General features: G+C 39.6%; 1 protein-coding gene and 1 long non-coding RNA gene across 2 annotated transcripts in view; one reads left to right on the forward strand and one right to left on the reverse strand.

The window, feature by feature from the left end:
- Positions 1-8,600: 8,600 nt before the first annotated feature.
- Positions 8,601-25,982, forward strand: LOC102150673 (uncharacterized). The gene is made up of 4 exons (XR_289621.4): positions 8,601-8,945; positions 20,768-20,964; positions 21,946-22,137; positions 25,743-25,982. It is a non-coding gene; the product is annotated as an uncharacterized lncRNA (long non-coding RNA).
- FGL1 (fibrinogen like 1) overlaps positions 13,644-27,310 on the reverse strand; it is a 31,816-nt gene continuing 18,149 nt past the window's right edge. Inside the window, exons 4-8 of the mRNA XM_001489365.4 lie at positions 21,962-22,121; positions 21,359-21,456; positions 18,055-18,143; positions 17,693-17,880; positions 13,644-14,000 (exon numbers count right to left, since the gene is read on the reverse strand). Coding sequence (XP_001489415.2) covers positions 13,841-14,000; positions 17,693-17,880; positions 18,055-18,143; positions 21,359-21,456; positions 21,962-22,121 — 695 coding nt within the window. The 3' untranslated portion in view covers positions 13,644-13,840. The remainder of the gene's footprint in view (positions 14,001-17,692; positions 17,881-18,054; positions 18,144-21,358; positions 21,457-21,961; positions 22,122-27,310) is intronic.

Here is a 27,310-nt window from a genome sequence, read left to right on the forward strand (position 1 = left end):
TTATATGTATACATACAGACATTTTAATATCTATATATAAAGTTCAAGAACAGGCAAAACTATGATGATAGAAGTTAGAATAGTGATTGTGCTTGAATGTTGGAGCGGGGGAGCAGTAATTGACTGGAAGAGGCATGACAGAGCCTTTGGGGTGCTGGAATGTTCTGTATCTTGATTTGAGTGGCAGTTATACAGGCAAATACATATGAAAGTTCATCAAGCTGTACAGTTAAGATTTATGCACTTTACTGAATATGTTGCAGCTCAATAAAAACAAAACAAAGCTAATCTCTCTGATGAATATTACGAAATAGATATTTCCATGCTAAATAATTTCCAGCTCTGGAAAGATGAAAAGACTGAAACAGTATTGAATATTCATTTAGTCAGAAGAATCCACACCTGACTTTGCTAAATATGGAATTGACAGGGTAATATTACACTTTACCCATGGCATTATGTGCAAAGCATGAGCGGGACATTTGGGGGAGAATATTGAATAACTAACACACAGCGAAGATGCTTCCTGTTGAGTAAGGCTTCTCTCTGGTTGCTTTAAATTTGTGTCAGAATCTGGAGGAGGAGGGAGTGGAACCATTCCCTTCTTCTCCCACATGGCGCCCCCACTGACCACAGATTCTTGGCTTTGACTCTTCTTTGGGATTTTCTGTCAGATTTTATGGTTTTCCACATTCGAAAATACGTGTCGTATAAACAAATGACACATGCTTACGGCCCACAGATGCCTTTAGACGTTTCCTAGACCTGCCCAGGGGCTGGTTCTCTACCTTCCCACCCCTCAGTGCCCTGCATTCATAATCTAACACAGATTGGTCATTTGGACTTGAATTAGCAGGCAACAATTGGATTTTTACTTTGGACTCTCATTTGCCTAATGTTGCAGTGGCTCTAGGTGGGGTCTGATTAGGGAACAGCCCTCAGGATTTCAATTAACAAAATTTTAGAAATTGTTTGAAAGGTCACAATCTCCCACAGTAAAATGTTTTGTGATGTCTCGATGAATGTTAACAATATGCTGGTGTAGCATGTGCTGCATTCTGTAAAACTCACCTGGAACTTAACAAACGCCGCTGGCAAAGGCGGAATTCGGTCAGCTCCCATCCTCAGGTTCAAAGGTACATCCTGCTAGGTCGGCAGAAGGGAGAATCTGAAATTTCTGCCTATCAGCGTGGCTAATGTTTCTGCAAGGCCAGCGCATTAGAAACAGTAAAGAATATTTGTGAGCTCTTCTCCCATTCAACACTGACTATACCAAATTAGAGCGAGAGAAATAACTAGGACCCAGAGAAATGACTGAGCATTATATTACTTTGGCCTACAGCACCAGGTGCAGACGAACGCTTACAGGGGGGAACATCATTTTGAGATTGTAAATATTCTTTCTCTGCTCCCCACCACCAGTCATGTGAAGGACATAATTTTTTCTAATTGCCGTGCGTCTGAGGTTGCCTGAATTTTCATCCACCTTACTGAATTTGGCCTTCAGTTCAGGGACAGTGATAAAAAGAGGTGGTTTCTTTCCTCAGTCCCTGCAGATGGTTGCAAAGGAAATCCCTGTCAGGCTTTTATCACTGGGGCATTAGGTCAGGTCCGAGAGGCCGCAATGCCAAGTGACTAAAAGACATTTGAAAGGGAATTTGTTAACATGATTCCAATAGAGGAGAATTAGAATTGTATTAAAAAGATATTTCCATTTTTTCCAATTTTAAATAAAACATTCATGTATATTGGTTAACTACCTTTTTTTTTTTTTTAAGATTGGCACCTGAGCTAACATCTGTTGCCAATCTTCTTCTTTTTGTTTCTTAGTCTTCTCCCCAAAGCCCCCCAGTAGATAATTGTACATTCTAGTTGTGGGTCCCTCTGGTTGTGCTATGTGGGATGCTGCCTCAGCGTGGCCTGGTAAGAGGTGCCATGTCCTCGCCCCAGATCCAAACCAGTGAAACCCTGGGCCGCAGAAGCAGAGCGCGCTAACTTAGCCACTCTTTAGAGAATTGAAATTGCTAGTTCATTTTGTCATAGTCATTTTCTTTACACTGCCCTAACTACTTTCCTCCATGCTCATTTCTTTCTCCTCAGTGAGACACTTTACATAGATACTAAGTTTGTGAATTCTAGAGCCGGGAAGCTTGGGTTCAAACCCCAGCCCACTGCCTACTAGTTGTGTGATCTTAGGCATTATTACTTAACTTCTCTGTGCCTGTGTTTCTTCATTCATCAGAAGGAGATGATTATTATAAAACCTAGCTCATGGGGTTGTTGAGAGGACTGATGAGTAGGCAGAGATGAAGCATGAAGAACAGCGTCTGGCCCTTGGTAAACGCCATGGTAAGTGTCAGCTGTGTTCCTGTTCTTGCTGAGGGATTCTCTTGCACCTTTTGTCCATGATTTACCTCTTCCTGTTGCTGGTTCTCTCTCAGCCTTAACTCTAGCCTTCACTCTACAGCAATATGCTGACTTCATTTGTTTGTTTGTGTCTTGGTTTACATTTTCCCCAAAAGTTTTTTTTTTATAATTTAATCTGTGGAATGATGATAGTGTCATCTTTTTCAGTGCCTTCCTGTTCAGTCTTTCGATGTAGGACTTAAATTATTATTATTATTATTTTTGATGAGGAAGATTGGCCCTGTGCTAACATCTGTGCCAATCTTTCTTCTTTTTGCTTGAGGAAGATTTGCCCTAAGCTAACATCTGTGCCAATCTTCCTCCATTTTGTATGTGGGAGGCTGCCACAGTGTGGCTTGATGAGGGGTGTGTAGGTCTCCACCCAGGATCCAAACCTGTGAACCCCAGGCCACCGAAGCAGAGTATGCAAACTTAACCACTACCCCACCAGGCCAGCCCTTCTCCAACACTTTTGAATCATAAGATTCTCTGGGTGGTAGAGAATGACCTTTACTATTAACTTCCAAGACTTTGGTATAGTATGTTAAGATTGTCACTTGCTATGTGATTCATTTATTATCCACTACTGTCATGCATTAGTCATGAGACAATCGAAAGGCACAGATTAAAAGAACACTCATCTACTTTAATTGTTGTTTTGGAAATAATGTGTAATATTAAAACTGCAACTCCAAATCGTAAAATCTAAGTTTTGGGAGACACCAAAAATATCACTTAGTTTAACTACCCAGATGATGCTTTTGTGCATTTACAATATTCTCCACAAAAGATCCAGCCTCAATTAAGTAAACCCTGTGAAGATAATCTTATCAACTCAAGAGGCAGCTTATTTTATCTTTCAGGTCGCTCTGATTCTTGAGAGGTTCTTTCCAGCTTTAGTCAAAATTAGCATACTTGCAGTTCCCATCCATCGTGTGTTTTAATTAATTAATTAATTGTATTCTTGAGGTCTTATAGAGTAAATACAATACATCTTTCCAAAAAAACTCTTCAGATATTTGCTGACTGCTAGCATGTGACTCCTGGAGTTCTCTCTGGATCTCCCACTTGAGCTAAATATGACTCACCTTGTCCACTGTGGATGGTCTCTTCTGACTGAGCTTATGGTTTATTAATATTCTTTTAATTTTGGTCCCAAGATGAACCCAATATTCCATATGCAATTACAGAAGTCCAAAGTAGTCACTACCTATATCTACTATTTTAGATTCTAGATGTCATACTTCTATTAATAGACCCTAAAATCATATTAGCTTATTTTTGGTAGCTATGTCATCTTTGTGAATAGTATTATATTAATTCTGTCCAACTGATTGTCCCAGTACAGATCTAACTAGAAGCTCATTCTTTGGAACTTCCATAGCAGCTTTACAGACTGCTATTGTAAGACAAAGCACAAAGGTTTTCTAATTATTTTATTGTCTTTTGATTCTAATTTATTCTAATTATTTTATTGCTTTCCTGCATTTGACTATGAACTCTGCATAGGTGAATTTTTTATTATTTTGTTGTCGTGACTAATAACTTATCTGTTATTCAAAATGTTTGTCAAGTACATATGATGAATTAGTCCCTTTATAGTGCTTTTTAAAGGTAACTGTAGATGACAAAGATCACTGTACCATAACGTCACATGAAAATTTCGGTAGAAGCCCACAGAGGTTAATAAGCCCATCTTCTTTCCCAGAGGCCTGCTTATTCCAAACTATCCAGCTAAAGGGTTGTAGTATAAGTTGAGTCTAATGAACATCAGGAAAAAGGATTATTAAACACAACAGCTTGGTCAAGTGTGTGCTCCATGTACGCCTCCAACTGTACAACCATTGGGAACATTATGCAAGAGGATGGATGGGTTACCATGCAGAGTCAGCACCCACCACAGCAAAGTAATCAGCTTTAGAAGACTGAAGCCATGTATGAACCTGTTCCAAGGAAACCTGATGCTGGAAACTTCCAGTGAATTCTGCTGCCTTGGCAGTTACATGTCATCCAACAGTCTGGACCAAGAAAACCTATTTAGAGAACAAGCGTGCCTTTCAGGAGGTTGCAGTGACTCTGACCTTAAACCAAACACTAATGGCCTAGAAGATTTTGGTTCTATTTATGTTGTGTGTGTTTTTATATGTACCTCATATCCTTTCTTAATTGGTCTTTGGTTAACACACATTCATTCTTTGGTAACAGCTGCTGTGCTAACCACAGAGGGACAGCTACCTTCAAGACCATAAATTTTACTGGATTTTACAAACTTGATATTCAGTTTCCAGCTTAGCTTTGGTAGCAACACTTCCAAATGATAATTAATAGAAAATCTTGAGGGGCCGGCCCCATGGCCAAGTGGTTAAGTTTGCGCACTCTACTTCAGCGGCCTAGGGTTTCACCGGTTCAAACCCTGGGCATGGACACAGCACCACTCATCAAGCCCTGCTGAGGCAGCATCCCACATGCCACACTAGAAGGACCCACCACTAAAAATACACAACTGTGTACTGGGGGCGCTTTGGGGAGAAAAAGGAAAAAACAAAAAATCTAAAAGAAAACGTTGAAATGAGTTCTCCTGACAGTGAGGTGCCGTGTGCCTGAGGTGATGTGGAACCCTGAAAAAAGGAGGTGTCAGTGTCTCTGATGTGATTTATAGGTGCGTCTAGTCACAGCTCTCTTCCTTTCTGTCCAGAAATTCCCATCAGTAAAGTTAGAGCCAGGATAAACCCTGTGGTTGCTTGATTATTGAAGGGCGTTTCCATTACGTGAGAAGGAAGGGAAGACATTCCAGCACTTCCTTCTTAGCACCTAAGGAGGCTTTGGGGAATCAACACCTGAGAAGGTTTGAGAGAGAATGGGCCTGAGGGACTAAGTCCCTAACAGTCACTTCCCAGTGACTGAACTCGTCCCCAGGCCCATACATGGAGCCCTCTGAAGATGCTGAGCAGCCTGAGGCAGAGAATGCCAAGCAGTGGTGAGGCATGAAGGCCTCGGGGCCAACATCTGGGGAGTCCACTGGGCCAGCCCCTTAGGGAGGAAGGACTAAAGGCAGGAGAGGAAAAGGCTGGATTCACTAGGATTTGATCTGTGAAGAAAGTTGTCTGTGAGTGGCGTCCTTTGCCGCTACAACTACTCAGGGTATGCAAAGCCATATGAATTCACAGTACAATCCTGCCTGGGAAGCAGCAGGAGCAGACGCATAAAGCTGCCTGGGAGCAATTAGAACGAGGCACTTACTCTGTTAGAACCCACTTTGTGGAGGCAGGGAGAAGAGGCCCAAATTGTAGCCATTTCTGCAAACAGCAGCCAGAGTGTCTTACCAAGATGACAGAACCCAAGTCACAGCCACACCGTAAAGGGCCTCAGTTCTGGTACGGCCTCAGGTCTAGTACGCCCATTCCTGTCAAACTCATAAACGCCAGTGCTAGAAAAAGCTAGCAAGAGAGCCAGCCCTGCTGGCCTAGTGGTTAAAGTTTAGCACATTCTCCTTTGGTGGCCTGGGGTTCAGTTGCTTGTCTTGGAACCACACCACTTGTCTGCCAGTAGCCATGCTGTGGTGGCAGCTCACATAGAAGAACTAGAAAGACTTACAACTAGAATATACAACCATGCACTGGGGCTTTGGGGAGGAAAAAAAAAAAAGCTGGGGCTGGCCCAGTGGTGCAGCGGTTAAGTTCTCATGTTCTGCTTCGGTGGCCTGGGGTTCACCAGCGCAGATCCTGGGTGTGCCCCTACACACTGCTTGTCAAACCATGCTGTGGCAGGCATCCCACATATAAAGTAGAGGAAGATGGGCACAGATGTTAGCTCAGGGCCAGTCTTCCTCAGCAAAAAGGGGAGAATTGGCAGCAGATGTTAGCACAGGGCTAATCTTCCAAAAAAAACAAAAAATAGCTAACAAAAGTATCTTCACATCCCACCACTGCTGGATCCTTTTTGGATCAACCACTTCAAAAAATCCCCTCCTAACACAAAAGAAGGCTTCTTATGTTTTCTTTCTGTTACTTTAGGAAATTTGAACAAAATATTTTTCAGGTAAAATATACAAATATTTATTTTAAACTATTAAAATATTTATATTTTATGTGCTCTCTGGCCCAGAAAGTATTCTTCACTGAAGACTTGTCACATCTTGGAGTGGAAGACTGTGTTTTAGCAGGTTTTATTTATGGATACAGGAAAAAAAGAGTGACTCAAAATGGCCAGAATGACTGCCCCACACTTTACGTTAAAAAAAACAATTTTTTTTTCACCTGGGCCTGTGTCCAGCAATGGAAAAGTTTTAGTCTCTAAATAGACTCTTTTAGAAAGTTTTGGGCCATGGTGAAGGCGGTGTAAAGAGAAGTGGGGTGTCACCCTAACTTTGGCTTTGATGAATATGTTCCTATGCAAAAACTGAAGTATCGATGAGCTCCAGGGTTAGACTTTTATTAAATTATGAGTCAAGGAGAAGGACAGCTGGTGTTCATGCGCCCTTGGCAGGTACTCCGATCCAGGCTTGCTGACTGAAGGAATGAGTGTGGACAGCTCACCAGCTGTCTAAGCGTCCCGTCTTGGGCATCTGATCCTCAAGGGGTTGCTGAAGAATCTGGGGAGCACACCCGATAGCCATCTGCAGGCTGTAATCATTCTGGAATTGCTCTTTTTGTGCTCTGTTTCAGAAAACTGTAGGAGAATATAGATCTGAACTTTCCACATAAACTTTTCTCATGTTCAGGTCCATCCTGGAAGATTGTCCTTAATATGTCAAATTGCTCAGCTTCTCTGAGTCAGAAGAGTGTTGAGGAATGACACCAAGGATCTTTAAACTTTAGTGTGAATCAGCTTTATTTATGGTACTTGTTAAAAATTAAGTGGCCTAGGGGCCAGCCTGGTGGCATAGTCGTTAAGGTAGTGTGCTCCACTTCAGCGGCCTAGGGTTCACCAGTTCAGATCCTGGGCGCAGACCTAGCATCACTCATCAAGCCATACTGTGGCAGGCATCCCACATATAAAAGAGAGGAAGATGAGCACAGAGCTTAGCTCAGGGCCAATCTTCCTCAGCAAAAAGAGGAGGATTGGCAGCAGATGTTAAGCTCATGGCTAATCTTCCTCACCAAAATAAATAAATAAATAAAAAATTAAGTGGACTAGGCCTACCCCTTGATATTAAAAACAGCATGGAGGGGCCAGCCCAGCAGCATAGTGGTTAAGATTGTGCGCTCCACTTCCGCAGCCTGGGGTTCATGGATTCCGATCCCGGGCATGGACCTACATATCACTCATCAAACCATGCTGTGGAGGCATCCCACATACAAAATAGAGGGAGATTAGCAAAGGTGTTAGCTCAGGGCCAATCTTCCTCACCAAAGGGAAAAAAACCCACCAGCCTTGAGAGTAAACCACATTGTCCTTCCAAAATCCTAGTTCCTCTGAGTTACACATCCTACTATATACCAACTCACATACGAACAATATGCAGATGTTCTTTGAACCCAGGTTATAAAAGATCCCTATTTATAAAAAGTTCTTAATCATATTCACAAAATTCCTTACATATTCTAAAAGTTTTCAGAACTATTCTTTTTCTGGTCCTACTGGTCTCTAAGTCAACACAGAACACTTGTTAAGATTTCCTTTTAATTTGACATTGTTTTATTTTGCATAATCGTTGCCTATATAAAAGTCTATCAGTTTTTGACTTTTTAAAAGATATTATTTTTTTTAAATATATGATTTCCTGCCTCTTCAACATGAGTGAATACACGAGCATATAATCCTCTTTCAAACCACAACTATTAGGATGGGGCAAAAATTGAAAGGAAATGGTGATTTTCCACCAGTGGGCTACTTAGTGTTGTTTCATATTTAACTTTCTCATCACCAGGGAAACACGGGCTGTTTTTGATGATTTTTTAAAACTAGTGATTGAAAAGCTGGTTTTGTCTCTAAGGGACCTTCTTTGAGGAGTGTGTGATTCCTAAGACTCTGCATTCGTTAGTTGGTCACCAGAAAGTGACAGAGGAGCCTTTATAGCGAGCTGACTTTTCTGAGGTTTCATTTTACGTTTCAAGAGCTGTGTGTTCTAACATCACTCAACTGAAAAGAGATCCTGTAGGTGTAATAAGGAGGAGAGTAAAAGAGATGAAACAGCTGGCCTGTGGTAGCCACATTTAAGAGCTCCAGAACTCCCCAGTATTCCAAGGAATTATGACATGCGTGATAATTCCTAAGAGTATAATCATTCCTTCCGAGGGAGAAGCCACAGCAGTAACCAAAAAGTGAGCTAGGACCCAGAAAAGGGCTATCTGTTTAGCACCTGAAGAAAAAAACCAAATTACCCCCAAATCTAAACTAAGATCTTCATCTTCTAAAGAACTTAAAAACCTCGTACTTCTAAGATAACTCCCTGGCCCCATTCCAACTGCTACGTGACCTTGCAGAAACCTCTTTTGAAGTTTTCTGTGTCTATAAAACCTGGATAATAATACTCTCTGTCCCAGATGGCTGGAATTGTATGAATTAATTAGTTCAAGCTGGAAAGGTCTCTGATAATGGTAAGTGCTGAATATTGTTATTGTTATAGGTGCAGGTGGAGGCAGTGTTACACAGCACGTCTATAATTAGAAAGGCCTAGAAACTGCAAATGGTGCCAACACCCTAGGAGTTTAGTTAATGAGACAATACCCTGTGTCATTTTCTCCAAGAGACGAAGTTGGCTTGTTATGACTGAAGCCTAATTCCCCCTTTTATCCTCTTTGAAAGGTTGAAGCTTGTCTCGGACTTGCCCACCATAGAGCATAGTTTTTGCTGGGTGTGTGTGCCCTTTAAGGCGGTATTCTAAATGAAGTGCTGACATTCCTTAGAACACAGGATACAGTCTTGGGTTTACACTGCTTGTTAATTCATCTGAGTCAAGGGAGTAACAAAGACCTTCCCCAAAAATATCTGTTGTCTGAAAAATGCAGAAAATTTCTTGATCTGGAAAATAAAAGGAGAGGTCTAAACCTTCTTTTAGAGAAGAGCTTTCTTTTCCCCAAAGTCACAAAGTATTATGTGGAACCCAAATACACAAAAGAGATAAAAACTGGGCAGTGCTGAATGAAAGGACAAAGGGGATCTTCCTGTTCCCTGGGGAGACCCGGAGGCCCCATTGTCAGAATCGAAGGGTCCCCTGAGCCCAGTTTAGAAACCATCGGACCAGCTCATCTCTAAACCAGGTTCCAACTTCTAATTTTTGAGTATTTTAAATCCCAGTAATATTAAGAACCTGGACTGCTCAGCTCTTAAAAAAATATAGTTTATCCAGAGTCATTCATTTTATATGCTATCTTGTCTGGAAAATCTTCTCTGAACATCTCCTCTCTTCTCATACCTTCAATTCTTGGCGAAGGTCACACAGCACTCCAGTACTCCATTACCACATTCCTTTTTTATCTTCTTCTCCATTAGCATCATCAATATTATCATCACTGTAAATATTTATGGAGCCTTGAGTATGTGCCAAGCACCACAGTATCCCACTGAATCCTCACCACACTGCTGTGGGATAGCTGCATCATTACTCACATTATAGAGATGAGAACAGTCAGCAACGAGATGAAAAGTAATTTGCCACCAAAAAAATGGCAAAGATAAAATGGAAACCCCAAGTAGCCTGACTATAATCTTCTTGGGCAAAAGCCGAACATTGAACCATCTTGTTTATCACTCAGAGTAGAGTAACTGCCTATATGTTGATTTGTCTTTCTCCCCAACTAATTTGGTGCTGGCTGAATGATAGATTATGGGCTGTATGGATGGATCTTGATTTTATAATTCATAGCCTTTCTGAAACTATAGTTCTGGGGAAATTTGTGAAATTGGTGTTTTCAGGAACACCCTGACCCTTTTTTGTTGCAAAGGAAGATTGTCCCTGAGCTAACATCTGTGCCAATCTTCCTCTATTTTGTATGTGGGTCACTGCCACAGCATGGCTGCTGATGAGTGGTATAGGTCCAGGCCTGGGAACCAAACCCTGGGCTGACAGAGCGGAGCACACCAAACAACCACTAGGCCACAGGACTGTCCCCCTTCCCCCTTTTCTTAAAAATACTTTCTGATGGGGCCAGCCAGGTGGCACAGTGGTTAAGTGTGCACATTCTGATTCAGAGGCCCGGGGTTCTCTGGTTCAGATCCTGGGTGTGGACATGGCACCACTTGTCAAGCCATGCTGTGGCAGGCGCCCCACATAGAAAGTAGAGGAAGATGGGCACAGATGTTGCCTCAGGGCCAGTCTTCCTCAGCAAAAAGTGGAGGATTGGCAGCAGATGTTAGCTCAGGGATAATCTTCCTCAAAAAAAAAAAAACCTTTCTGTCTCCTAGTGGAAACCTCTTCTGCCCATGTCAGGCACTCAGCATTCTTGCATTTTCTCTATATTTTGGTCTACTTAAAAAAAAAAAAAAGCACTCATGAGTTTGTTGGCCCTGATGTGTAATCAGCTGATATAAATGAAAAGCAAATTTGCATTTTAAAAACTGATAAAGCCTAGTAACTAACGCTCTACTGGTGAAATTTCAGAGGAATGTATTTTACACTGGGGTCTTCCTGATATTTCGGCTTCAGGTAAACCATCCAGTTTCTCTCCTTTATATCTAAACTCCTCAAACCTACCTATTGTCCCTAACTGCTTTTATTTCCTGGCCTCTGGCTATTCTCCCCACCAGTCCATTGAAAGGGACTTAAACACACAAATAACGTTCTCACTAAAACGAACAGTCTTTCATTAGAACTCCTTCTTGTCTATCTTTTTATGGCACTAAAATTTTTTTTTATTATTCCTTCTACATTTAAAAACAATTATACTGAGATTTATGTAACACTATACTTTTTTTGCTCCCTTCCCACTTGTCTTTGGAATCTTTTTTTTCTCCTTTACAAGCTTTTCTTCTTTTGATCTCCTAATTGTATGAGTTCTTCAGGCTACTACTTGAGCAAATAATACCTGTATTTAAAATTATCACTGGTGCCCCATTTTTTATACCTTCCCAAAGTGTGATCTATGGAAGACTATTCCCAAAGGCCGCATTAAAAAGCAAATGTTCAGGAACCATCGCAAACACTTCTCTTGCCTGCACATTCTGAAGACTGTAAAATTAAATATTCTCTTTCACGGTCTTACTCCCAGACAGAGGGCACATATGAACAACATATGTCAATGAGGCATCAGTTGAAGTCTGTTGACTCTTCACTGTTCTTTCTGCTTTAACGTGGACTCGAGGTAGGAACTGCAGTAGACAACTTGTGATTTTGATGGAAGGGCAAAAAGAATTGCAGAGGTAACAGCTTCCACAATGCAAAGTGCTGAACCTACCCAGCAACTTCCTACCCCCTCAGTTCTGGTTCCATAAGACGAACAAATCCCTATGTGTTTGCACTTCCATAATCTGGTGATTTATACCTCGCAGCTGAGCATACTCATAGCAAGATATAAAAATACAACATCCTGGGCCGGCCTCATGGCCTAGTAGTTAAGTTTGGCTCTCTCTGCTTCATTGGCCTGGGTTGAGTTCCCGGGTGCAGACCTACACCACTTGTTGGTGGTCATGCTGTGGCAGTAACCCACATACAAAATAGAGGAAGTTTCTCATAGATGTTAGCTCAGGGCAAATCTTCCTCAGAAAAAAAACCCAAAAAACCACCTCCTGTATGTGCCTCTTGGAACTTCAGAATGCACGTTAGAATATTAAAGGAGCTGAGAAATACTCAAGAGAAGAAATCTGTTGAATTTTGTTTAATAGCTCATCTCGTAAGCTCATTTGATCACGGAGCCCTTTTCTTCCTGTAGTAAATAAATATTACTATCCCACAGAGCTACTGTTCCCTGCATCCTTGCTTTTCAATGTGATCCCTAGACCAACAACATCTTCGTAATTATTACCTACCTACAAGGCATTCTTTCTCTAATCACTGAGTGTTGATGTCTGTCATCCGGAAATTTGTTAAGAAACCATCATCTTAGGCCCCATTCCAGAATCAGAATCTATAATTTAACAAGATCCCCAGCTGATTTGTATGACTTTCAAGGTTGAGAAGCTCTGCTTTGGGAAACACTGGTTAGAGGAAAAGTGCAACTAACCTTAACATCTTTACATGACCATTATTTCAAGACATCTCTTACTACTGCCCCTTAATGTCTACTTCATTAATAATCACAGCTAGTTCTTATTGACTGCCTGCTTTGTGCAAGGCATCATTGTAAGTATTTTACTTATGTGATCTTCAACCCAACCCTGTGAGGCAGGTACTATTATAATCTTCATCTTATAGAGGAAATAGCTGATGCTCAGAGACATAAACCACTCAAGGTCACTCAGCTATTAAGTGGCAGAATCCTTGGTTTAAGAAGTTAGGGATCACTAAACTATATTGCCTCTCTAACTTTTCTTTTGTTTCTACAAATTTTCCTGCCTTGTGTACTTTACACAAGGTTTTCCCTCTGCCTGAAATGATCTCCTACATTAACTAGTTAAAAGATCCCATCTTAAAAAGTTTCTTCCTCCAGGAAGCTTTTCTCATCCCCTACTCCCAAACCAAGACAGGCCCCCAGGCACGTATTTTCCCTTCATACTTATCAGCTTTTAAAATTATTTATATTTTGGTGATTATATGGTTAGTGTATATCTTTAACAAAAATACTGAGCTTCACATGGGCTTGAACTGTATCCTCTGTGCCTGACTCTTGCTTGGCACTCAAATATTTGGGCGAATATCTTGCTATACTCATACTCTGATTTGGAAGTTTTCTCCTTCCACCTCACCTTCCACCTCTATTAATTAGCTTTGTAACTTTAAGCAGTCACAAAATCTCATATCCACAAATTCTCAACTCTGTTAATGAGGATAATAATACCTCACAGCATTGGTATAAGAATTAAAATGAGACTCCCAAAAGAAGTGTATAACCTACGTAAACATCCTAAAAATATGAGATAGTGTTTTATAGTGATGAAGATTCTGGGTTGTGTTTATGAGCTCCAGCTCTGCAGTCAGAGACCTGAGTTCAAATCCCAACTCATAATATTCACTGTCTATGCAGTTGATTTGGCAATCCATTATTTGCTGGATTTTTTCACGTGTTTTTTCAACTGCATTCATAATTTATTGCACATTTATAATTGTGTTATCTCCCAAGTCATGGTATATATTCTATGCTTTTTATTTTTTGTTCAACATAAGCTCTTATAGCCCTCTGCACGTAGGAATTCAATAAATATTAAGATAATCTGCCTTTATTTGGTGAATATCACATATTTGCTGTACTGAAAGTACATTAAGTAATAAAAGGCAAGTAAGAGCGAAAAGTAGGACACCACAATTGCCATCATCACACATGTATCTGTTCAGAATTCCTATTTTTCAAATCACTTTCAATCAAGATGAATTGTAGAAATGAAAGCCCAACAGGGACACTTAAACAATATTTGGAATAAAATCATTTGGCCTAATTTTCATAACCACAGATTTCAAAGAATACCACCATCCATGCCAGGTGTGCCAGACAACGCCATTGTCTGTTTCAGCCGTGTAAGAGCCAGTGTAGTATAAACCATTCAGGTTGGCAGAGTGACACCTAGTGGGAGGAAAAAGAAACACAGAATAATCAAACTAGAAAAATATCCTTCCCAAACACTTTTATTTTGCCAGCAAATTATCAAAACATTTTAATGATGAATTCTGCCATTTTTCAAACAAGGGAATTTTTATCAATTTCCAAAAGCCAAGAGATTTCTACAATAGATGGGTTTTTAAACTGGTGGGTTTTAGTGCCATAACAAATTTCAGGATATAACCCAGGCCACTTGTAGTGCATTGAAAAAGAAGCATTTCTGTTCTCAATAGCCTTTAAACAAAAAAAGAAAAATTTTAGTAATAAGTTGGATTTTTGTAATAGTTTTCTGTGCATCGCCATACAGTGAAAGCATCATTCAGCAAGCCAACAAAAGCATGACCTTGTGACCTTCAGCCTTCACAGGAGTGACATGGGTTAACAAAGCAAGGTGTGGCAGGGTGCTCTGATGCCAGCTGCCCAGATAATTTGCACTTACATGTTCATCCATCTGCTGCCAAGACTTAGCTTTCGAAATTCAAACTCCTTTCCTCCCCTTTTTAAAATTGCTAGCATATCAATTATTTCAACCTCAAGGGTAAGAAAAGAAATCCTAAACCACCATTTAAAATTTTCCCAGCCACCAACCAATAATCACTTGTCTGAGTTGCTGAGTTAATTTTTTACGTATATTGCTCCTATCTAGATAAGTTGGCTAGGTTATCATAAATTTTTAAATGTCCCACTTCCTTCTTTGGAATCAGTAAACGCTGTCCCTGATAGGGATCAACTAAGAGTATTGATAATTTTCTGTGTATAGTTATGAAATGAGTTACTACATATTTCTTTATTGATAGAACCAATGAAAAGATGTCAGACATTAGGATATAAAAAGAACATTCACAAGGGATAGTTCTGAAAATCTATGGAAAGTACCCAAATTATTGAATTAGAAAAGCTTATCATTTACCCATAAATGCTGAGTGATTGTCTTGATCACTCACCAGCTGAGTGATTCACGCCTGCTGACCATCTTGACAGTCCTCCAGATTTAATAGGATGTAACTAATCAAAACCACGGATGCTAAATCTGCAAGTGTCAAGAGCTTCCTGTGTTTTTAAAACTGCTTGGAAAGCAATGTCAAACAGAACATACTCTAAATTGAGCCACCAGAAGATATATTTTGGCGTATCTCTGTCCTCCTAGAGACATCTGCTTCATATGCTTTTTAAATTTGATCTGTGATTTGAATCCCATTAGGAAACTGATTCTATGGTCAACGTACGAAAACTTAGCTATTCTAAAACCAAGTTTCTAGCATCTTTCAGTTACTAGAACAGCCTGGATTTGAAACTAGATTGTGAGATGGTTGGGGCTCCTTTGGTGAAGAAGTAACTGTGAGCGCTCACATGAGATGCTACACCAGCAAAGTAAAAAAGATATCAGCACTCAGTGATTAGATTAAAAAAATGCCTTGTGGGGCTGGCCCCGTGGCCGAGCAGTTGGGTTCGCCCGCTCTGCTGCAGGCGGCCCAGTGTTTCGTTGGTTCGAATCCTGGGCGCGGACACGACACTGCTCATCAAGCCACGCTGAGGCAGCGTCCCACATGCCACAACTAGAAGGACCCACAACAAAGAATATACAACTATGTACCAGGGGGCTTTGGGGAGAAAAAGGAAAAAATAAAATCTTTAAAAAAAAATGCCTTGTAAGTAGGTAATAATTATAAAGTGCCAACATTTCACGTAAATTAGAAGAACTACAGGACATAAAAGAAAAAGAGTAGGGAGGAAGAGAAGGACAGAGTTAAACTACAGTTGTAGTGGGCATGGTAGAAGTAGCGCCAAGCTTCTGAAACAATTGGCTTCTTCTCCAGCTTTTCTGACTTTCCACCTGCACAGCCTTATCATCTTTAACTCCAAGGATAATGCAGGCTCCTTGGGTGGTTCCAGCTGCTGAATTGCCTTTCTTTGTCCTCTCTGAACACCTATCTTTAAAGTCAAGTAAATCATTTATTTGCCTACATTAATATATGTGCCAGTTGTCAAGCCAATCACCTGGGTAGGTACATGGTTTTGAGCTCATGGTAATATTAACTGATGTGATTGTTACTTCTGTATGTGGAATTCTGTTCAAAAATCAGACATTAAGGGATGCTTGCAACTTCATGAATTATAGTTAAGTTTTACATAATGCTGATAATTTTTACATAATGCTTAGAAGGACAGGGGACGAAAAAGGAGGAGGAAGAGAAAATGATGAAGATGGTTTTTAAAAGAACAAGAAAATCACTAGGGAAAAGACTAGTATCACCTTTGATTGGCTAAATAGGAAAGATGCCTTTGTTTCTCTAAGCCCCTCACTGCTGTGTGTGCTCTACTGCCCGAACAAATGACCAAAAAGTAAATGGACTCAAACTTTTAAAAAAGCAAAATCCAGAGAAAATACTGTTTTCACAACTACTTAGATTCAACTTGACACACCACACACCACACTAACCAGCTGTGTCTCGATAGAATCTACAGCTCTAAAATCAGCACATCCCAATAACGGATGTTCATAATGAGGACGGCCATGATTTTAAGGAAAACTAATACACGTGTCTGGTATTCCTCCACTTAATAAGATAGAGGACGCTGAAATGCTTTAAAAGTAGTTACATAACAAATAAAAACATTAAAATTTGGATTGTGGAACTTAAATGGATAGTCCTCAATTACACGAAAACCTGACACTCCAGAAATACTTACTCAAAGATTCTATAATGGAAACCTTGAATGTCTAGATATTTTAGGTGCCCCCTCTCTTTCAAAGAGAAAAGAAGACGTTCAAAGCTCATGCACCGCCTGTTTGAGCACATCTGCTTTGCAGACATAGCGAGCTCATCAGGATATTTTTAAGGAAGCCTGGTTGAAGTTTCCATTCCTGCCTTAAATTTGCGATTACAGCAAAGGGAGCTGTCTGGAAACCATCTTGGTGGAGAAATATCTGGCCTAGAGAAAATACTGAGGAATACAATGAATATCTTCTCATCCAGTGCCCGAAGAATTATGTTGAAAAGGAATTACAATTACTGTGTAGCTACTGAGGAAAATACCTAGCGAAGTATAAGATGGTAGATTTCAGGTTAATAAAAGGAAAAACTCAGTACCATCAAAAATGGAATAAGCTTACTGATAAAGTAACATTGAAGGGTTCAATTCGAGGGTGCAATTAAGCTTCAGGATATTGTAGAAGAAATTTCTGTATTGGGAGAAGCTTGGATTCAATGATTTAATGAAAGTCATAGTAATTGAAAAGTAGTATTACATTGACAAATTTACAATAATATGGTCATTTTGTATGATAGGAGAAGATGAAGAGCGACTTGGCTATTAGAATGCCAAAAATATTTTTCCCATGTGTAAATGCTTCTATTTCTTCATGTCAATTTGTGGCATACTATTTATGATGACTCACCCATAATTCAGTTTGCAAATAACCTTTGTAGAAGTAGTAGTTTGATTTATTTCTGTGACATCTCTTTCAAGCTTTACTAATGTACACAACAAACAAATCCTCAAAAATACTTCATCACTGAAGAATTCCAATAAGGATGATTGCTTAATAATACCAGTGTTACAAAGAAGACCAACATTACCTCATATATTCTAATTAATGCCCACCAGTGAGATATCATCAATGCCATTACAACTATGTTTATAAAGTGTCCAACCTGTTAAACCACCAGCCAGACTGATCTTCTTCTGCACAGTTCCCTTCGTAGTTGTCATTATCTTTGTCCCACGTGCTGAATTTCATTCTTTGGTGACTACCCCACCATTGCACCTCAGGATGAAATTTCCCTGTAAGGGAGTCTCCAGCTGTTCCAGAATATTCCCCGATATTCAACTCATAGGAATTCTAAAGGAAAAGAGGCAATTTCTACTATCAGTTGTCACCATTTAAAAAAATATATTAATTTAATAAACAAGAGAATAGGTTCTATTCTATATTTTTGTTTCAACCGACTTCAGGGTTTATATTGTATGTTTTACACATTAACTTATGATGTTACTTATTTGAAAATTTTAGTACCTTTTCATCTCCAACTTTGAAATTTTTATATTGTGCATAACGGCTATTCTTTTCAAAATCTGCAAGGTCGATTTTTAAAGTATAGTCTCCTGAAAAAAAAAAGAAATTGTAGTTTTTTAAATTTGTGAGATGACATTGACTTACTGAGGTTTAAAAATAACTCATGGCTCTATTTTACTTAGACCGTTTCCTCCTGCCATGAGTCCATTTTCAAAGAATAAACAGTGACTCCATTGTGTTTACAACACGAACATTTTATTAGGTATTTTATTTGAAAAAAATTGGGGACACAATACTAAAGGTAGAAAATTTCTACTAGATCTATCATAGGCAAAAGCGAGTGTAATTCACTGGAAAAGAACAACAGAAAATAAGTCATATTTAGTTAACAGATTAAGAAATCTCACAGTGAAAGAATAAGTTTAAGAAATTGAAACTTTTATCCTCTTTTTCTTAATTTCAGTAAGAAAGTTTATCTTAAATACAAATAATGACTAAAATAATTGGTATTTTCAAGTCATCATCTTTTCCTCATTATACCATCATCTTTTCCTCATTGTACCATCATGTACAAATAACAAAGACTATTTCTTTTTCAGAAACAGAACTATTGTCAGGAACATAGAAAGTTATAAATCAAACTAACTGTTAGATGATATATGTTCTATCCTCCTACTTCGATAAATAAAATTTCACAGTGACCTATAAGATGAGATTTGAATTGAGCCTTAAACTTCTCAGGGTCCAAGCTAGAACATGGAGGCCCAGGGAGTGAGCCCCTGGGCCGCACCAACAGGCCTGGTCTATGGTCGGCCTCTCTTCTCTTCGCATCCCTGTCTCCATCACACACAGCACAGGGCCTTGTCCACACTAGTGGACATTCCAAGCTGCATATCCAAGCTCATTAACACCCACCATAAAAGCTGTTCCTTCACCTCCTCTCAGGCTTAGGGGTATACATACCAGCAACACAATCTTTCCACAGGGGGACAGACGAAGAAGAGGCATGAACGGGTTCTAGAGACAAGCTCAAGGCTATTTGGGCTAGGAATACTGGATTCCCCACTACTGGAGTGAGTCTAGGAGGGGTCTGGGCTCCTGCTGGCCTTGACACTTTGGCCTACAGATTTCTTATCCCCTGGAGCTCTCTGCAGTGGGGTTCCAAGGAAGGAGTCCTAACCTGATCAAAAGGCAGTAAAGGTCATGTGAGCCAAGACTATGAAGTGGACCAGAGGAGCAAGGCAGGTTAAGTTAACTCTCCCCCAAAGTACTTTGTATTGCAGAAGAGATACAAAATTAGTCTCAGTTTTTAAGGTAACAATCTAAACATGTCTTTGGTCAATAAGTAAATAAAAATGTAATTATAGACAATTTCTAAATTAACTTTATTGCAAACACTTCCAGCCAAAATTTATGTAACAGAGATAAAGCTATTTTCAGAGGCAATTCCTTAGTCTTAAGTCCTCTCATAATTAAAGAGTACAGGGACAAAGGCACTGTTTTACCTTGGAATGATATGGTATGTGGTTATGAAGCCTGGAACTGACAAATACATTTTTGCTACTGAGAGAGTATCTAGCCTGAACACCGACCAAAACATGAGGGGCCAGTAGATGGGTTGGCAAAGTGCATCTGGCTGAATAAACACATAATAATTTGAAAAACAATAAGATTGAATTTTGTATATTTAGAAGGAGCCAAGGGCTGTCATAGTTTCAATAAGAAACCATATACATATTAATGTATGAAAGAAACAGAAGCTGGTATGATAAATGTTATATATCTATCGTAAAACGCTTAAAAGTAGGATAATGCAAATGTTAAAATTTAGAGAGCATTGATCACAAGAAGGACAAAGTATTAGGTTTCTAGGATTATCCATCCTCTCTAAGCTGTTATTCTGATGTCTCAAAGATCTCCATAATTATAATCCTACTGACTATTATGAATATCAAAACATCAATCACTTTCCTTAACTTGAATGGAACAAATAAACCTTGCTCTCACATTTAATGCGTTGCCAGTGTGATTTAGCATGCTTTCTTGAGCAATACAATTGCCTTTTATGAAACATTCAGAATCAGATTTGAGTGGGACTGACTATGATCTCAGACTGCAACTGAGGTAAGGAAGGCAATGGTTCGGAGCAAAGGAGCATGGGAAAAAGAGGCTTGAACAATTTGTTATCAAACTAACGATATTTTAGACAAATACTGAAATCTAGTTAAAGATATCCATGCAAAAGTATATAAGGGGAATTATACAGATGTCTGCAATTTATTTTGAAGTGTGTCAAAGAAATAATAAAATGGATTGATGAGTGGGTGGATGGATAGATATGGGATAAAAACAAGCGTAGTGAAATGTTAATGTAGAATCTAGGTGAGAGGTTGGAACTTCTTTCAGTTTTGCTCCATCTTTAAAATTTTTCAAAATAAAATCTGGGAGGTGGGTATGGAAACAAGGACATTTAGTATATCATGGTATTTGATTGCAAAAATAGCCCCAATCCCCCAATTCTGCTCCTCTCCCTTTGCAATGTGACTTTATAATGCCTCCCCTTTTATTTTCTTTCCACTTATATCTGAGCTGTTCCTGTCACTTGCTTTCACCAATAGAAGGCAGTGAAAATGACTATGTGGCAGTTGTGAGTCTATCTCAAGGGACTTACGTGCTTCCCCTCTCTTTCTTGGAACTCTGCCTGTGCTACAAGAACGAGTGCCGGCTAGCTCGCTTGAAGATGAGAGACCATGTGGAGCAGAGCTGAACTGGTCCGTCTGAGGCCAACCCAGCAGAGCCAGCCTCCAGCTGACCAGGAAGCTGATCACAGACCCATGAGCGAGCCCAGCAAAGATCAGCATAGTGCAGCCCTGATCAGCCAGCAAAACTACCCAGCCAACTTGTAGATTTGTAAGAAACAAAGGGTTGTGGTTTTAAGCCACTAAATTTTGAAGTGGATTGTTACATAGTATTATGGTGGCAATAGATAACTGATACAGTATATGGAGTTTGAGGCTCTCGAAGCATTAAAAAAAGAATGGTTATGGCATTATATATCCCTCCCAGAAATGGGAAATATATATATGAGAAATCCTCCACACCCAATCCAGATCTAGTTTCTTTTCCTCTATTCAAAGTTTTAAGCAGCCACATTTTACTGAGGGAATTACTGGCTGTAAGGGATCATCGCCATCTGCAAACCATAGTAGTTACTGAATTAGTTCCATTGCCTTTGATTTAGTGGAAAACATTTTAGTCTCTTTTTAGTGTATTTCAAATGAATTTAATATCAGGCAAAGCTTACCTTGTGTGGTTAATAAGTGAAGATTTTTATTACCCAGCCAATATTCACCATTTTTTTGGACAAAATTCCCAAAGCCATTTTTGTAGTCATTCCAGCCTCTAAAAAATTTAAAATGAAAGTTGATTTTAGCAAAATCCAAATGGACCTTTGCAGTACCCAAAGTGCCCACCCCCTACTGCCACTCCCACCCCCGATATTTTCTTGATTAGTTAATACATGTCCAGTATTCTTATTTAGACAGAATAAAATTCTGTCTAATTAATAGACTTCAGGATACAATGAAAAGGTTTATTTAGGGGGGCTGGCCCGGTGGCGCAGCGTTTAAATTCGCACGTTCTGCTTCGGCGGCCCGCGTTTGCCGGTTCAGATCCCGGGTGCAGACATGGTACCGCTTTGGTAAGCCATGCTGTGGTAGGCGTCCCATATATAAAGTAGAGGAGGATGGGCACAGATGTTAGCTCAGGGCCAGTCTTCCTCAGCTAAAAGAGGAGGATTGGCAGCAGATGTTAGCTCAGGGCTAATCTTCCTCAAAAAAAAAAAAAGGCTTATTTATTATAAATCTCACATTTACTACTCCAAATCCTTAGGTCATAATCAGCACACCTGTTGAAGTTCTCACTGCCATCAGATCGTCTCTGAATTACAGTCCATCCTCCTCCATCAGACATGTCACAATAAACGGAGAATTCTGCTGGGCTCTCGAGAGGTTTGATTTTGTAAAATCCACTGCGCTTATACCCATCATTGAAAATCTCTGAACAATCTGTTTGCAAAACAAGGTAATGCAACATTTGTTATGTCTTTTTTTTTTTTTATCGGGGCCCCTGAATAAGATTACTCAATACTAATGGAGACAGATAAACACATGGTGTAGAGAATCAGCTTTTTAAAATTGCATCTTGTACATCTTCCAGGAGATATTAGGAAAGTCTAATTTCCTTTCCTATTATCTAATCATCATGTGACTCCTTGATCTGATCATGGAAAAAACAAGGGAGTGAAATAGGGATCTGGTTTCTCATATCTGATTTTTGGGGCAACCAAAAATGATATGTGTTCAGTCAATTACAGTAGTATAAGTGGAACTTACAGCTTTATCAGACAGAATAGCAGAACTTACCTCTCCTATGAAGCTAAAACAAAAGCAGAAATATGTAACACCAAACAAATAATTCAATGTGCGTTATCTTGACTTAGAGCATTATAAATTGTTCTGAACATCTGAAAATGAACTCAAAATAGTAATCTTGTTAGATTCTTATAACCTCCCAGTCTCAACAGATTGTTTACTAACCCACTGAAATTTCTAACAGTCCAGGCATTCTTAGATGTTTTTGCTAAAAGCTGCAAGCTCCTACACGCCTTTTATCCCTGCACTCCTCTTTGCTGTCATATTTCTTCAACCACTGTGCCAACATAGCTATCGGTTTGTCACCAAAAAGTAGTAGCTATTTCTTAAGCCACTTGAGGGTGAGATAAATTAATATCCGTTGGGTCTCAACTGGGCCGATCTGTACAGACTTAGAGAATATGGCAAGTATGGACTTCACTATTGTTTACATGCCCAGGAAGCTATGTTTTAGGATGGTTGAAGTAGGGGCCACTATAAAGAGATAGTCTCAAGAAGACCCAGTCACAGAGTTTTGAGCGAAAATGCTATAATTTAACATCGCTAGCTTTCACATTTTACCCTTATCGTTTCATTAATTTCTTTCCAAGACAACATTTTCTGTTCCTGATTGGATAATTCCATTCTTTTAGCATCTTTTTAAGTTCTTTCTTTTCATTATTTTGATGCCAAATTATTTACAATTCTGTTTTGTTACAAATAAAATACACTGCACATTAAAATAGATCGAATAGCCAATAGGAGTCAGAAGAGGAAAGAAAAGAAAGAACGTCTGTCACTTTCTAAAGCCCTCAGCAGGTTGAGACCAATCCTACACTACTGCTCCGGCGAGATGCTCATCTTTGTCATGATTTAAGCTTTATTCACATATTTATTTTTGAGATTCAGAAGCCCAAGTGTTTTTTTGTATGTGCTGGATTATAGAAAAGATCCTGTTTGGCAATTAACCAAGACGAAAAACAATGGGAAAATGATTACTTGAAATTAGTTCAATGTTGTTCAAAAGCTTACACCTTGCGGTCAAGTATGTCGTACAACACTTCTCATTAAAGTAAGCAGATTTTAACCTCGTTGTCAGGAAGGGAGCTCTTTGCTTACATTTAATCTCCTTCCACAGAGCTGAATAGTAAAGACTCAGAAGGTTCAGACTGTTTTCCAGGCAAACATGGAAATGATTAGCTATAACATTTGCCTCTGGAAAACTTTGTTAATATGGAGTTTTCAGCCAACATTTTCTATTTGTTTTTATTTTATGCCAACTGCAAGTTTGTTTGTGTTTTTAAAAATGTTCCTTCCTCCCAGAGGAAAATGCCAAACACAATTTCAGATCCAGAGGAAAGCTTTCAGCTGAAAAAACCAGAACCCCAACAAGTAAACAAACCTCAAACAAGCACCAGTAGCTCAACTTACGGCAAATTAGCTAAGGAGCCTGCCTTGGGGAAATGAGACTGACACTGTGATAGCAGAAAGTTCTGGCAATGTGAGGTTTAAAATATCTACTAGATATTTAAAACTATGATTTTTAAAAATATTATGACCCACTCAATCCCCTGGAGAATAGGCAGGAGAGGGGCTGGATTAGAGAGCGCTGTGTTCATAGGAGTTTAAAAAAAAAAAGATTTTTGGATCCTTACATAATACTAGAGTGAGCCAAGGCTTCCTGCCCTCTGACAAACACTGTGTTAAACTGGGTGAGGTGAATACTTTCTCTCATCACGCAGAAAGCAAGCCACTTTGGAAAGCTGAATGTTTAAGCTTCACACAGTGGCAAGACAGCCTGCCAAATGGGCTTCTTCCTCTTGTCCCAGAATGATGGCTGAGCCCAAAGCCGAGAACGAAAGGCTCCAAGCACCCCACATTCGAAACTCAAAGAAAGGCCAGCAAGAGGCCAGCTGCCGCTCCACAGCGCATGCTGGGAAATGCCAGAACTGGCCCTGACACTGCCATTCTCACCCTCAGGTGACATAAGAAGGAAACATAAGAGAAGAAAGGAAGTTGGCTCCTTGGAGAGGGCAGTATTCTTGTAGGGTGGAGTGGGTGAGCGCTCTCCTCTGAACACAAAGGAGAGAGGATATAATAACATAGACAGAGAGCTGACATTCATTGAGCTAAATGCTAAATGCTTTTGTCATCATGCACATGTACATTAACTCATTTAATCTTTACAACAAAGGAACAGGTGTTCTTATCATTCCCATTTTACAGATGAGAAATATGAGGCACATAGAGGTTAAGTAACTTTCCCAAAGGCCACAACTAGCAAGATGGGCAGCTGGACTTTGAAACCAGGCATCAGAGTCTACCCTTACTGCCTCAAGAGACTGGCTCATAAAGATTGGGGCTTCTGCACAAGGGGACATGGTTGAGCCAGTGGTCTTGTTGGCTCAACAGAATGTTGTGATGCCACAGGCTGTTGCGATTGTTACCAATTAATGTGAATTTGGTACTATAATCTTTTAACTTAGGTATGTAATTCAATAGCACCCGAAAGCTTAAAAAAAAGATGCTTTTAATTATATGTTGTATAAAAATCATGTGATTTGTGCATTGTTTTCACAAATTGCTAGGTTGTGTGTAATTAGGTGTTTTCTACCATGAGATGAATCGGAATGCAGAAAACAATTAATTTAGTAATAATAGAGTAACTTGTAAATAAGACCAAAAAACTTTATATTTTTATAGATCATGTACATGAGTATTTAATTTTTTTTAATTTAAGGACACCAGAAATATAAACTCTGGTGCAAGCAAGTTCTCATATATTTTGTATATTATATGTAGTAATATGTAATATATATGTCATATGTTATAATATATTATGTATTTTATTAGAATTTATGTTATTATGTATTTTTAATTGAGTGTTTGCCCTTGGTCGGCTCTCTAGTACTATTTGCCTATATGCTGCACAATAAAATACAGTTAAGCTGTATTTATATTTCAGTTTGTTCCTCCTTCTCCTCCTTCATGCTTGTACCATATATAAAGAATACTAAACATAGATCTACCAAATTCTGAATTTTTTTTAGCTGTTATATCCAGAAAAAGTCATCTGGAATGCCTATCATCTATCTTATTATATGTGTTATAATATTATAAGACACACACACACAATATAAGGGCTTGTCTAGATCTTGTACATCTGACTCTTCCACCCGATTTCTGCTTATCCCCCCATCCTGCTCTGACTGTGATGTTTTACTTTCTTGGGAACTGATTTCCTGCCTTCTCCTTGGTGACCTCTCGTTTCCTAAGGTCTGCTCCCAGCACTCTCAACACAGGGATCAGATTTTCAGCTCTTCAGCCTCAGTCTTCTCATGACTCGCGGCCCAGTCCCAGTAACAACATCCGGTTGCTCGCTCCTGCCATTATCTGACACTTGAATCTGTGTTGACAGCCTGCTCATACTGTTTGAACAGACACCCTGGGTCTTGATCTTGATTTGGAATGTGGACTATGTTACTTCTCCTGCGGCCATCAGTTCCTTCCCTTGAGGTCAGTTTTGTACCTACCTTTGGAATCACCATCTGTATGTTCATCCCTTGAATAACCAACCTGTTGCCTTCTTCTCAAACCTTATTCAATAGCTGTCTTGTTTTACCCCATGGGTCTGTTTGAAGTGTTTTCCCTCACTTTTGTCACCTGATCTGTTCCACCAGTTAAATTTTGAAAATATGCTTTAACATTTGGTATATGTCAGTCACCATGTTAGGTGCTAAAGATACAAAGAACCTAACAGTTTAGCAGGGGAGAAAGATGACAAAGTATGCAGTGACAATACTCCATGATCAGTGCTAAGAAAGAATAGTAAAGGTGATTTGGAATGAATAGAAGTGGTACCTAATCCAGACTTCAGAGACAGGAAGTTTCCTGAAGGGCTGGGGTCTGAAGGATGAATAGTGGGAGTCAGCTTATGGGGCAGGGGTTGAGTAGAGAAGACATTTTAGATAGAGAAAAGGGCTAATGCAGAGTTCCAAAGGCTCAAGGGAGCAGGGTGCTGTTGAGATATTGAAATAAGTTTAGTGTACTGGGACTGTAGCATGCAAAAGAGACATGTGACAACAGACAATGTCCAAATTCTAGTTCTGTCAGATACTTCTGACCGAATAGCTACGCTTCCTCCACAAAGCTGGTACACTCATAATACCAGCATCTCTCAGCCAGGGCTACCCCTCCATCACCAAACACACTTTTAACTCTTTATCATTCCATATTAAGCGCCTGTGTCTAGAAGAGGCGTCGTCCCTGGAATCAAAGACTCTCCTCCATATTTTTCCTGTATTCTCTTCTCTCTCCTTTTCTTGCACCACCCCCACCTTCTTCTTTTCTCTAGCTTTGATCATGCACTTGGAGGTTTTGATTGCTGCTTCCTCTGATCTCCCCTCCCCCAGCCCTGACCGCTTTTCTGATGTGGGGTACTACAGGAGACAGAACAACAGGGGGAGAGGGTGACAGCAGCAAATTCAAGGTCATCTGGGGGGTTGTGTCAAATTGAAATGTCAAAGACTTTATATTCATCTTCCCAGAGGAAATTGGGATGGGAGAGAAATAGACAACGATAGACATATCTGTTCATTTTTGTCAGGATCTCCTCTAGTCTTGTGTTTAGTTTACTGTGTAACAAAATTTATCTTTGAAACATTAAAAAAAATAATGATAGCTATATTTATGAGCACTTATTGGGTGCCAGGCCCAGTTCTAAATGCTTGACATGTCTTCATTCATTTAATCCTCATAATAATCCTATAAACTAGATACCATTATCATCTTCATTTACAGCTGAGAAAATTGAGGCATAGAGATGTTAAATAACTTGCCTAAGG

This window comes from Equus caballus, chromosome 27 (genome assembly GCF_041296265.1).
Source record: "Equus caballus isolate H_3958 breed thoroughbred chromosome 27, TB-T2T, whole genome shotgun sequence".
Taxonomy (NCBI): domain Eukaryota; kingdom Metazoa; phylum Chordata; class Mammalia; order Perissodactyla; family Equidae; genus Equus; species Equus caballus.